At 37.1% G+C, this 14,269-nt stretch overlaps 1 protein-coding gene across 1 annotated transcript in view; it reads left to right on the plus strand.

The window, feature by feature from the left end:
- The window catches only part of NAV3 (neuron navigator 3), an 829,170-nt gene that overhangs the window by 226,926 nt on the left and 587,975 nt on the right, over positions 1-14,269 (plus strand). The window contains exon 2 of the mRNA XM_011284133.4: positions 6,558-6,966. Within this exon, the coding sequence (XP_011282435.2) occupies positions 6,895-6,966 (72 nt within the window). The 5' untranslated portion in view covers positions 6,558-6,894. The remainder of the gene's footprint in view (positions 1-6,557; positions 6,967-14,269) is intronic.

The following is a 14,269-nucleotide window of genomic DNA, read 5'->3' on the forward strand; positions in this document are numbered from 1 at the left end:
AGAGAGAGAGAGAGAGAGAGACACCATGGAATATTTATACACACACACACACACCCCACCTCTTCTTTATCCATTCATCTATTGATGAACACTAAGGTTACTTCCATAATTTGGCTATTGTAGATAATACTGCTGTAAACATCGGCGTGCATGTATCTTTTTGAATTAGTATTTTTATATTCTTTGGATAAATACCCGGTAGTGTTGGGACACCTGGGTGGCTCAGTTGGTTGGGTGTCTGACTTCAGCTCAGATCATGATCTCACGGTTCATGACTTTGAGCCCCATGTTCAGCTCTGTGCTGACAGCTCAGAGCCTGGAGCCTGCCTCAGATCCTGTGTCTCCCTCTCTCTCTCTGCCCCTCTCCCATTCACACACACTCTCTCTCTCTCTCAAAAATAAATAAAGATTTTTAAAAAATTTAAAAAAGTACCCAGTAGTGTATAGTAGTTCTATTTTATTTTTTTGAGGAACCTCCATACTATTTTCCATGGTGGCTGCAGCAGTTTGCATTCATACCAACAATGCATGAAAGTTCCTTTCTCCCCACATCCTTGCTGATGCTTGTTGTTGTGTTTTTGGTTTTAGCTGTTTTGACAGGTGTGAGGTGATTTCTCATTGTAATTTTGATTTGCATTTCCCTGCTGGTAAGTGATATTGAGTATCTTTCCATATGCCTGTTGGCCATCTGTAAGTCTTCTTTGGAGAAATGTCTGTTTATGTCTTCTGCTTATTTTTAATTGGATTATTTGTGGTTTTTTTGTTTTTGTTTTTAGTGTTGGGATGTGTGGGTCATTATGTGTTTTGGATACTAGGTCTTCATTGGATATGTCATTTACAAATATCTTCTCCCATTCAGTTGGTTGCCTTTTGGTTTTGTTAATGGTTTACTTGGCTGCACAGAGATTTTTATTTTGTTGTGGTCCCAATAGTTTATTTTTGCTTTTATTTCCCTTGCCTCAGGAGACGGATCTAGAAAAATGTTGCTACAGTCGATGTCAGCGAAATTACTGCCTGTGTTCTCTTCTAGGATTTTACGGTTTCAGGTCTCAAATTTAAGTCTTTGATCCATTTTGAGTTTATTTTTGGGTATGGTGGGAGAAAGTGGTCCGGTTTTACTCTTTTCCGTGTAGCTGTCCAGTTTTACCAACACGATTTGTTGAAGAGACTTTTTTCCCTATTGCATTTTCTTACCTTTTTTTGTTGAAGGTTAATTGATCATAGAATCACGGGGTGTTTCTGGGTTCTGTTCATGTGTGTGTCTCTTTTATGTGCCAGTACTATACTGTTTTGATAGCTACAGCTTTGTAATTTATCTTGAAATTGTGATACTTTCAGCTTTGTTTTTCTTTTTCAACATTGTTTTGGCTATTTGGGTCTTTTGTGGTTCCAAACAAATTTTAGTGTTACTTGTTCTAGTTATGTGAAAAATGCTATTGATATTTTGATAGGGATTGCATGAAATGTGTAGATTGCTTTGGGTACTGTTACCATTTTAACAATATTTGTTCTCCTAATCCATGAGCATGGAATATCTTTCATTTGTGTGATCCTCAATTTCTTACATCATCAGTGTTTTATAGTTTTCAGAGTACAGGTCTTTCACCTCCTTGGTTAAGTTTATTCCTAGGTATTTTATTATTTTTGGTGCCATTGTAAATGGGGTTGTTTTCTTAATTTCTCTTTCTGTTGTTTCATTATTGGCGTATAGAAATGCAATGAATTTCTGTACACTGATTTTGTATCCTGGACCTTACTCAATCCATTTATCAGTTATGATAGTTTTTTGTTGTTGGTATTATTAGGTTTTTCTGTATTTAGTATCATGCCAATTGCAAATAGTGAAAGTTTTACTTCTTTGTGATAATTCAGATGTCTTTTATTCCTTTTTTTTTTTTGTCTTACTGCTGTGGCTCAGAATTCCAGTACTATGTTGAATAAAAGTGGTGAGAGGGTCTTGTTCCTTGTTCCTAGTCTTAGGAGGAAACCTTTAAGTTTTTCACCATTCAGTATGACATTAGCTGTGGGTTTTTCATATATGGCCTTTATTATGTTGAAGTATGTTTCTTCTAAACCTTTGTTGAGGGTATTGCCATTTTTGAAAATTATAAACCTTGGTTTACACTAGCATTTTCCTAATATAAATGAGGGGTGTTTACTTTTTCATGCTTGTTGGCATTTGTGCATCCTCTTTTCTTCTCACTTTTTATTTTTAAATAATTTCAAATTCATAAGAAGTGGGGGGAAAAAGTACAGGGAAGTTTTATTTCTGTACCTAGTTTCTCCAGTTGATAACACTGTGTGTAACAATAGTACGTATCAAAGCCAGTAAATTGACACTGGTACAGTTCTAAGAACATATTCATATTTCACCAGCTTTGCACTTTTTTGTGTGTGTATATAAATTTATTGAATGTATAGATTCATGTAACCACCTCCACAATCAAGGTAGAATTATTCTATTAATATAGGGCTTCCTCACGTCACACATCCTTCTCCCCATCCTTCTCCCCACCACTAATCTGTTCTCCATGTCTGTTACTTTTCTTTTTGGAGCACCTATTCAAATATTTTTGTCTGCTTTTTTTTTTTTGTCTTTTCTTAATTTTTAAATGTTTTTATATGTAGTTATATGTATAACAAGTACCTTTTCCTACTCTGGGTTGCATTTACATTTTCTTATTGGTGTAATCTGATGAATAAAAGTTCTTGATTTTAATATTATCTTAGCTACCATGTTTTCTTTATGTTTAGTGCTTATGACCTCTTGTTTCTCTTCCTTCAGATAATTAATATATTCTTGCAGAGGCATTATTATCTCGTCACAGGTATATGTACAGTCCACCTGGAATTGATTATTGATGTGAAGCAGAGGTCAAATTTCACTTTGTACCCACATGAATGTCTAATTGAGCCAGAACTCTATTGAGAAAACTTCTTCCTTTCACTTTGCAATCCTACCTTTGCACTGAATCAAGTGACCCATATGTGTTAAGAGTTTGTTTCTGAGCTTCTGAATCCATTGGTTAACTTGTCTATCCTTGCATCAGTTATATCCCGTTGTGTTCACTGTTGGTTTATATTTCTCAACATTTGGCAGAGCAGATAGTTGAAACTTGTTCTTCATAATGTCTTGGATTTTCCTGGTATTTTGCTTTCCCATATATATTTTAGAAGCATCTTCTGATGTTATAAAAACAAAACCGGGAATTTTGTTCGGTAATGGACTGTGTCTACAAATTTTTTAGGCATAAATTGGCATTTCTGCAGTATTAAATCTTACAGTCCATGAATATAGCATAGTGCTCCATTTATATTTTGATTTTTTGATGTTTTATTACTTTATTATAAAGTTTTCAACCATCTTTTATGAGATCTACTCCAAGATATTTGATATTTTTAATGCCACTGTAAATAGTATCTTTTTAAAATTTCATCTTTTTGAATATTTGTTGCCATTATAAAGGAATATAAAGAGATGTTATGCATTGATTTTGTTTCCAGGAAATTTGCAAACTCAGTTATTAATTCTAGTAATTTAACTCTTGATTCTTTGATATTTTCTGTATACATCATCATAACATTTCCAAATAAAAGTTGTATTTCTTCCTTTCCAGTGCTTTCACTGCATGCCTGTATCCCTCTCCTTCCCTTTCTCTTTCTCTCATACTTTCTTGTATCACTGCATGGTAGGACTTTAAGTACAATATTTACAATATTGAAGAGAATTTACGTTGGTAGTTATTTATGTGCTGTCCCTGAGCAGATGGAAAGTCTTTAATTTTTTACAAGTATGATGTTTACTATAGATATTTTGTGAATACACTTTATCAGATAAAGGAAGATTATAGAAATCCTTTTCTAGTCCTCCTTTGCCAAGGGTGTGTGTGTATGGTGTGTGTGTGTGTGTGTGTGTGTGTGTGTGTGTGTGTGTGTGTGTTTGCATGATGAATCAGTGTTTAATTTGTCAAATTATGTTTCTGCACCAATAGAGATGGGCATATAATTTTTCTTCCTTATTTCATTAATGTGAATTATACTGATTCATTTTCAAACCTTAAACCAATCTTTATTCCTGGCATAGGACCAACTTGGAATTGGTGTATGATCTATCTTGTACATTTTTGGATTCAGTTCATGTTCCTTTAGGAATTTTGTTTCTGTGTCCATCGGTGAGATTGGCTTGTAATTTTCTGGATTTTAGCAAGCATCTTTTGTGTGCTTTACAAGTCATTTTATCTTCTTCCATCCAAAGTGCTTCTCTTGGGGGATTTGCTGTTTTAGATAATGATATTATCCTTCCTGTGCTAATAGGAATAATGCATCCTTACATCACACACCCACACTCATGTCTAATCAGGTACCATTTCCATCAACTGTACCTTTAAAATATCATATTACTTAGTTTTGTCATTCTTTCCATTTCATCAGCTCCTGCACTAGTTCAGGATGCCACTGTCTCTTTATTTGATTGTTGAAGCAGTATCTATAAGGTTTTTCTGTCACAGGTTTTGTTCCCTCCCATCTATCTTGCATATTGCAGGTAAGATGAACTTTTAAAACCACAAATTCTATTATGCTTCATTTCTTCTTAAGAAATTTCAGTGACTCCTCATCAAATTACTCTGAGCTCATATGGGCCATGTGTTCTCTCATGTCCCAGCCTTGGCCCATGCTGTTTTCTTTGCTGGTAACATTCCCATTAGTACATAAACTAGGTGTACCTCTGCAGCACATCAGAGGACTTGAGGAAGGAACAAGACTTGGGGAAATAATGGCTAGACAGGAAGCTGTATGGAAAGGTACAAAAGGCAGTCAGGAGCTGCTTTTTCAGACAGTATCTATTTAGTTTATCATTTATTTTATGGTTGGCCTGGCATGTTTTGTGGGACCTGGCAGTGAGGTTCTTCAAAGGAATACATCATGCCGAACCCTGGTGCTCCAGCTCTTGATAGTGTAGTTAATGAGTCATGTAAAAAGTGAACCTCTTAAGTAAATAACCAGGGTGATGGGGAATTGGTGAAGGTGTAGGGATGGTTAACCTGGCTAAGGTGCTACTTGAAGTCTTGTCAGATACAAGGGGAAATTAAAAATGTTTTGTGTACATTGATGACTACAAGGATATAAATAACCACAAATATACAGAAGTATTTAGGAATGCAGAATTGATCTACAAATTAGGAAGACTTATTTCAAGGCCAGAAATTTAAAGACTGCTTCCATATGGAAGGAACTGCCTCCCAAGATAACTGTTTTCTCTTGTGTAATGTACTTGGGCAGTGGTTGGTCAATTATGTTAAGGGATTTTATACATTAGGGCAGTGGTTTGAAGACTCAGGCCATATACAGACTAAATAAGAGACTTTGGGGATGGGACATAAGAATCAGTAATTTTTGAAGCTTCCCTATGACTCCAAAATGGAGACAAGTTTGGGAAGCCCTGCAGTAGTGGGAGGTCTCAATTCCTCAGTGGTTTCCTACATCAGGAGTGTTTCAAGGAAATGAATAAAAAAATGTACATTTCCAAGCACTCCTTTATAGCTTTTACATTAGTCATGTTGGGTGGACCCAATGAATCTGTGTAATTAAGATTATTTCCAGATTATTTCATTTTCTAGCAGGGTTTGGAAACCACTGGCTTATATGACTTTTTAAAGGAGAAAATTGTGCATTCATAATTCAGCAAGGCACCTGACAAACTAATTTATGGTATGCTTGTGGACAAAATATATAATATGAATTGAGACATCTATGTCTAGGACAAAGAATGGGTTTTGTGGGACATCTGGCTGGCTCAGTCAGTTGAGTGTCTGAATCTTGATTTCAGCCCAGGTCATGATCCCAGGGTCGTGGGATTGAGCCCCAAGTTGAACTCCCTGCTGAGTGTGGAGCCTGCTTAAGATTCTGTCTCTGTCTCTGTCTCTGTCTCTGTCTCTCTCTCTCTCTCTCTGTCTTCCTCTGCCCCCACTCACATGCTCTCTCTTGCTCTCTAAAATCAAAAACTTAAAAAATTTAAAAAAAGAGTGGGTTTGGGTTCAAAGTTACCTGAATTCTAATTCTAGTCCTGTTACTACTTACTAGACTTAAAAAATTTGCTTAACATCTCAGTCTCCTCATCTTAAAATAGAGTAATAATAACAACTTTATAAATTCATTTTGAAATTTAAGTTATTTATGAGAACTGTCAGTCTAACATCATGTCTAAGTATATTGGGCTTGTTTTAAATTCTTTAGTTCTGTGAATACTGAAATTAATGAGTGGATCCATGGAGCATATACGCATGTTTGATGAGTGTATATGTATTCCCTATTGACTTTTAGCTTTGATGTGCTGTGAATCCCTAGTTTTAATATTCTGCTTTGAGTCACGTTGTAATTGGTATTTTAAAGGCCAGAGGGGTAAAGAATAATGCCTTTCACCAGCTATTGCTTTTATGTGAAATATAATCCATGCCTACATTGTTTTTCTAAATTGCACATTTTAGGTAATTTTTCATTAATTATACTGTAAATGATGGGGGTGAGAATTAACTGTGTACTTTTTTTTTTAATCACAGGTAAAGGGGAACTGTGTAATTATTTATTAAAATGGAAAACTGTGAAGAAAGAAAAAGATAGCAGTTGGAGTTAAAATTCCTGGATAAATATTTTGCTTTTTGAGACATCAACATTTAAAAACGATATGCTGATTTGGAAAGTCCTGGGAGTACATTGCAAAATTCATCTTTTCCATTCAATAAATGGACTTTTTAATCACTCCTTGGAGTTGAGGAAGTTCGGAGACAGTGTGTGATGGGAAATGTGGCATGCCGGTGTTTTCCTGGTGATTGCATCTTGGATTAGGTTGCTGCCTATTTGAAGAGATTCCATTTTGAAAAGCAAGAACCCACTGTGATGGATGTCTCTTCAGAGATGAGCAGACATGGGAAGAATCCAGTGAGTCACAAGCTAGAAGATCAGAAGAAGGTAATGCAATACATTTCTTTTTGCTTGGTCCTTTTTGTTTATGCTTAGCGAGAATTTTCTGAATTGCAAATGAATGTGGTTTAGGAGATAAAATAACATACTGTTTCATGGAAATAAATCCCTCCATATAGCCATGTATAGCTTTGGGTCTGGATCTCATTACCAGTTGGTGGTTTTGTTTCTGAAATCTTCTGAATTCATCCATCCAATAGGTTGGCAAAGGATTCTGTGGTGTTCTCTCACTCTTGACTGTGTTCTAGTGACCTGCTGGCCTGACCTCGTGGAACAGTTTTCTGAGATCCAGGATTAGGTATGAGTCATGGGGCATTGCTAGAGTAATGGAGCAAGTTAGAGCGCTCCTAAAAGAGAACACCTGCCTTGCTGCCAATAGAAGGTGTAGTTGGCATTTCAAATTCTCCGATTTCATGTCCTTGGGGCACATCAACTTAAGCCTTCTCATTTTTACAGCTGGCCTGGAAAGAGAGTCATGAGGAAGCTGTGAGCTTTGGTTTGACTCTTCATGTGTGATGTCAAAGGAACTAATGGAAAATATCAAAATAGTGCTGTGCTAATATTTATTTTTAAATGGGGTTAGAGAGGTTCTGAGTGAGAAGCTTGGAATTCAATGCTGAGGTTTGCACTTAAACCTCATTTTTCTACCTTCTTAGAAATTCTTACCTGCTAAACTGCTGTGCTATAGTGAGAATCATCCAGAGAGTACTTACTAGAAGGGTCAAAGATGGTACCAGGAGAGAAATCCCACTCTTAATAAAATATATTATCTTTTGTGGTGCTTTCATTGATTCCATTAGTATAGGAGAGGTGTGTGGGGACCCAGTGGCTAAGTCACAAAATCAAGGAATAATGAGATAATAGAAAGGATATTTTTAGTTACACCTGGATCTAAGGGCATGATTAAAGTTTGTGTTTACATCTGTCTTAGAAATTTGTTGACTAGTCCTTTTGTACTCCCAGGAGACAACTAGCTCTTTTGCAGTTTTGGAGGTAGGAAGTTTCGAAGAGGCCATGTAGACAATAGCTTGTTAATTTGTTCTGACGTTTTGACGAGTGCCACTAGAAGAGGGGCTACAGTGATTGCTGTGCATCAATCCGGGCAGAAATGGATGGATTATTTATACCTAACTGGTTCTTTCATTGGGTTTACCTGCAGTATAAGTAAGTCTTGGAAATACTAAGTAGCATAAAATCCAAGATGCCTAGAGTCAATTTCGACTTCAATGTGGATATAAATTTCTGCAGAAATAAGTGTGTTACCAGGAATGTTGTTGGTGTTTCAAGTGGTCAGCATTTTTTTCTTCCGCTGATACTAAGGGTGTTATTCCAAATAGATGGCAGGATTAGTTTCCATCTAAACCACGCTCTGAAATTTCTTAACTACGGAGGGGCTGTTTTATCATTTTCTCTATCTATAATTTTTATTTATTTAAAATTTTTTTTCAACACTAAAAATTGTTTTCAACGTTTGCAGAGAGTGCAAGCGGGAGAGGGGCAGAGAAAGAGGGAGGCACAGCATACGCAGGCTCCAGGTGCTCTGAGCTGTGGGCACAGAGCCCAACGCGGAGCTCGAACTCAGGAACTGTGAGATCATGAACTGAGCCGAAGTCGGACGCTCAGTCGACTGAGCCACCCAGGCGCCCCTCTATCTACATTTTTTTTAATGTCCTTAACTATGATGGGTAATTTGCTTACTGTATTAGATTGGTTAAGAGGGAAGCAAGTAATAGGTAAGCGGTTAATAATACAGAAATCTGACTTTTGGAGGAAGTCCTGCTTTTCTGGCGGGAAAGAAAAGCACCCCTTCAGGTGCTATCATTTTCTTTCCTGAATAAGAGATTCTTTCTGCAAACACAGAAGGGATTGCAAGCTGAAGAATGGAATGAATTCTTCAAGTAATTCTGAAAATTCCTTGTATGAAACTTTAAACAATGGTCTCTAATGAGGCTTAGTTTCCCAGGCCAGTTCACAAAGGACTGTTCAGCTCATAAATAATAGTAATAGAGTTTAGGCAAACTATGGAGAGCCATGGCTCTGTGGGAAAATTAAAAAGACCAGTGTGATAGTGTGGGACAAGAGAATCCCCATTCAACTGTAGCCTTCTAGTCGGTAGGGAGATGGGAGGAGGCATGAACATTTTCAGTGAGCATTATCAAGACAGAAAATGGGATACTAATGATTTCCTGGGTGTCCGATTTGTGTGAGCATTCACATTGAGTCAGCTAGAAATTCAGATGTTGATCGATTAATTGATAAGGACTTAAGATTCAGATTGAAGTGTCAGCAGGAACCCCTAGTCTCAATGACAGTTTTTTGAGTTTGCATTGAGGAGAAAAATGAAACGTAACATCATAAATCTTTGTAGACTAAACTCTGGGCACAGCCCTGCCACCACACAATTGCCAACAGAGATTATAAAATCATTCATGCAATTACTTCGAGTGTTTGTAGTCCTTTGTGATGAATTAATTTAACAGGCACAGCGTTTCACAACAGTGAAATAAAATACATTTATTCCAACTCGTGACTTAATCCAGAGGTGAAGCATCTTTTTGATACTACTGAAAAAATGTGTTCTTCTCACAGTGTTTGTGGCCTGCGGTAGATATTTAAAGCAAGACGCATGGAACTGACTTCAATATAGGCTCCTATTTTGAACACTGCCCCGCTGATTTTTTTGTTCAGTCTGCAAATAACTCGTTAGATTTTTGTTCTTTTTTTTCTTTATTTATTTTGGGGGAGGACAGAAAGGGGGAGAGAGAATCCCAAGCAGGCTCCATGCTGTGAGTGCAGAACCCAATGTGGGACTCGATGTCATGAACTGCGAGATCCTGAACTGAGCCGAAATCAAGAGTCAGCCACTTAACCCACTGAGCTACCCAGGCACCCCACTAGCTTTTGTTCTTGATTTAAAATGTATGAATTTGTACTTAGTGTGCTCTACTTCCAAATAGAAACCGTTAGGATACTGGGCACATGAGTTTGTATGTGTGCGATTCTGGTGAGTAGGGAATGTCAGGGAAGAGGTAATTTATGGAGTGCTTACTATACCAGGAGCATGCTTGGTCCTTTCCAGTTCATGAAGAAAGTGTCTTTCTATAAAGATGAAAGGTGGTTTTACCTTTTCTGTCTCTCCTTAAGAAATTTGGTCCTGTAAAATTAAAGACAAGTTCCTCAAAAATATATATACAATATATATGTATATACAATATACAAAAATATAAATAAAATAAAATAATGTATATACCATTATTCAAAATTAAAGCTTTCAAAATGTGTGTGACTCCTTAGGCTTCTTTAAAATAATGCCCCATCACCTGACTAAATCTGGAAAACAGATAAAGTTAAAAGGTATCATATCTACAAGTCCTATCTGAAGAACTCTTCATTATGGATAAACCAGAGATGTGGATCTTATAGGAGCTGAGAATACTTCTAAGAATCTCAACTCAACCTGGATTAGTGTAGGGGTAGGTGGAATTCAATTCTCTTTTTGATTCCTGTGATTTTTATCAGTAGAATGGTCAGTTAGCGTTGGCCCATTATCCTGCACTTGGCATTCTCTTTCTGGAATGTCCCAGATGGGAAAATGATCCTGGCATCTCAAAGCTCCTGAATGCCCGTAATGAGGTGTTTTATTTTTGAAAACTTGACCTTTTGACCCATGTTTGCTCCTTGTGCCAGTGAGTTCGGGATATTGCTTTCCACTAATTTTATTGCTTTGTGGGATTCTTTCTGCAGAAGCCCCTGGAACATTGAAAGCCCAATAGGTACAAATGTCACTTCTATTTAATTAATTGTGAACTTGAACTGAAAAGCAGAGCTCAGTAGGTTTTACTGTCACTCAACTGCAGCAGTTTGCAGTTCAGACAGCCCTGGGACACTGCTTTATTGGTCCATGAATATTTTGTGTATTAAAACAAAGCATTTGTCATAGTCAACAGTTTGCTAGGTTGTGCTGAAAAGGGTAGCAGGGACACACATTTTGAAATTATGGCAATGAAATGCAATAAATATTTAGTGACCTGTTGGAATAACTTTGTTTTTCTGTTCTCTGAAACAGAAAGGGATGAAGAGTATTACCGAATATATGCAGAGATATTTACGTTTATGGAAATGTCTAAGATTGATGTCATATAATTTTACTGCCTAAAATCATATCTTTTACATATTAGTCAGCATTATTTTCACACTGCCTTGCAAAAAGCTCGAGATAAATTCTAACACATCATGTCTTCTTAAGAGATGGCAATTATTTCAAAAGTAACACAATCTGAGTGTAGTGAATGGGAGTCTGAGATGTGGAAAGTCATGTAAAATGAGAGAAATGATTGTATTAATTAATAGAAAAGGGGATGCTGATATGGACAAAGCTTGCTATTTTAAGGGCAACTCCAGTGATGTTGTGGACTTAAAATCAAGTTTAGATAGGGGTTAGAAAAAGCATCATCTGCAAGTGCCATTGAGGGCTTCATTAGTGTCTCTCCCCATAGACTAGTTTTGTTTGTTTTTCAGTTGACATCAAACCGAAAAGTGTGGTCCAGGTTCATAACTGCAGACAACTATGTTAGGCTACTCCAATAATTTTACTGAAAACCTTGCTCACAATGATTACCAGTGCTTTATAGAGCAAAAATAATTTATCAGTTTAAATGTAGCCTAATTTTTCATTTACTATTTTTCTTTTAGTGTGCTGATTGGGATTATCCTCACAGGTGTTGAGAACTACTTGAAATTGTTGATGTTGGAAGCTGATTAAAAATCTGTGTTCTTAAGAGAAAATATGAAGATAAGTCACTAGAGAAGGCTTAGAATAGATCTAGGCTTTTCATTCATTCTTCGATCTTCTTGAAGGATGGACTCATTACATGGTGCTTTGTTTTCATAAATCTGCCTGACTTCTTTTTTGTTAGTATGTCTGAGATATGTTTTTTTTTTAATTTTTTTTCAACATTTATTTATTTTTGGGACAGAGAGAGACAGAGCGTGAACAGGGGAGGGGCAGAGAGAGAGGGAGACACAGAATCGGAAACAGGCTCCAGGCTCTGAGCCATCAGCCCAGAGCCCGACGCGGGGCTCGAACTCACGGACCGCGAGATCCTGACCTGGCTGAAGTCGGACGCTTAACCGACTGCGACACCCAGGCACCCCGAGTCTGAGATATGTTAAAAGGTCCGTAAGGGAGCACGAGGTTTCTGAAACAAAGTCACATCATTTATTAATCATTCAATGTGAAGCATGACTGCTAATATGAATCAATTATCTGTGGGTTTCAACAAAATTGATGAGTCATCTGGTTGCTGATTAGCCAAATTTTTAATTTTTGAAATTCATTGAGCAGGTATTCGGCAATGATATTATATAAATCTGGAATCCATGTGGAGACACAAATATGAAGGCCACCTTCACAAAGAAACTAGTACTGGAATTGTGGCATTCTGTGATACTGCCCCTAATTTCTGCCCCTGTTGTGTGTCTTAAAAAAGCTGCTGCAAACAGCTGTCTCCCAGCCACTTTACCTGGAGTTCTCTAAGAATGAATTAGATAAGGTGGGCTCTTTGTCTGCTGAGCAGTGATTCTAGAAATTTCTCTCTCAGATGTGAACTTGGATAAAACTTCTTTTAAAGCTTCTTCTATCATATCATAGGTGGTCCTCAAATAGACCTCTTCTGAAAGTTTATATGGCCACTTGCCTTTTTGGTCCTGACCACATATGTTCTCAGTGTAAACAGTATTTGTCCTAACAGGAAGAATTGGTAATAGATAAAAGTGAATGTTGTATACCATGCTTAATGGTTCTACTCCTTGGTTCTAAACTAGACCATGTTCTGTTTCCTGATTGGTGAATTTTAGATGTCAACAGGTGTAATGACTGCATAATCTTCATAAGAATAAACAGATACAACAGGCCCAAGATGGATGGATGATACTTGAGTGATGTGATACACATTTTGAGCATTTTGAAGGCAAAATTACATGTTAGTTGTTGTTTGGTTATTACTTGTCATTAATTATGTTCTCAATGATAATGATTACTAAGATATAAAGTTTAGTAAGTTTTAATTCCTGTTTATTCTTAAATACTTTTTTCTGTTTTGGTATTAACATGTGAATTCTGGCTTCTATCATTCCATAAAGGAATGACTGAAACTAATTTTTTCATCTAAAATATATTGGAAAAATGTGACCACATGCAATACAAAAAACTTGGAACACATCAATAGACTGACTTGCTCTTACCTTTCAATACATATATTATTATATTTTTATGTGTTTATATCTAGTGTGTGATACAACTTTTTAAAGCAGATATTATAATATTGTGTGGCCTGTTTTGAATGGCCAATCATATCATTGTCAGTTTCTCTTTAAAATTATGTTCCTAAAAGGATTGAGACTTTCCTCCATTTGACCATATGAATAAATACTTTTGAACATAGCAGTCATTTATTTTTTAATTTAATTTTATTTTTTAAAAGTTTTTAATGTTTGTTGATTTTTAAATTTTTTTAATGTTTATTTAAAAATTTTTTTTAACTTTTTTTATTTATTTTTGAGACAGGGAGAGACAGAGCATGAACAGGGGAGGGTCAGAGAGAGGGAGACACAGAATCTGAAACAGGCTCCAGGCTCTGTGCTGTCAGCACAGAGACTGACGTGGGGCTCGAACTCACGGACCGTGAGATCATGACCTGAGCTGAAGTCAGACACTTAACCGACTGAGCCACTCAGGCGCCCTACGTTTGTTCATTTTTGAGAGACAGAGACAGAATGTGAGTGGGGGAGGGGCAGAGAGAGGGGGAGGCACAGAATCTGAAGCAGGCCCCAGGCTCTGAGCTGTCAGCACAGAGCCCGACACGGGGCTCGAACTCATGAAGTGTGAGATCATGTCCTGAGTTGAAGTCTGACTCTTAACAGACTGAGCCCCCCAAGCACCTCATAGCACAGTCATTCTAAACCAATAGTTCACCTGTGTCCACTTGCCTCCTTGGAGGTTCCAGGTAATTATAAAAGGGTAGACTGAGAATTCTACAAAGCTTACCCTGAGGTAGCCACATGGACAAAAAACCTATAAATGCACATAAAAATACCATTAAAAAGTGCTGAACATCAAAATCGGGGGCGGTGGGGGGGGGCTTGCTCATTTCCACGGGTCAAAGATTTGAGATTAATCATGAAATCAGAGTACACGTTGGCACCAGAATGGAGTGGGAAGCAAGAACACGTGTAAGCAGAGAAGAGTCAGAGTGGGATGCCATGAGCTGGGAGTGGGATGATACGGGGAGTG

This window comes from Felis catus, chromosome B4 (genome assembly GCF_018350175.1).
Source record: "Felis catus isolate Fca126 chromosome B4, F.catus_Fca126_mat1.0, whole genome shotgun sequence".
Taxonomy (NCBI): Eukaryota; Metazoa; Chordata; class Mammalia; order Carnivora; family Felidae; genus Felis; species Felis catus.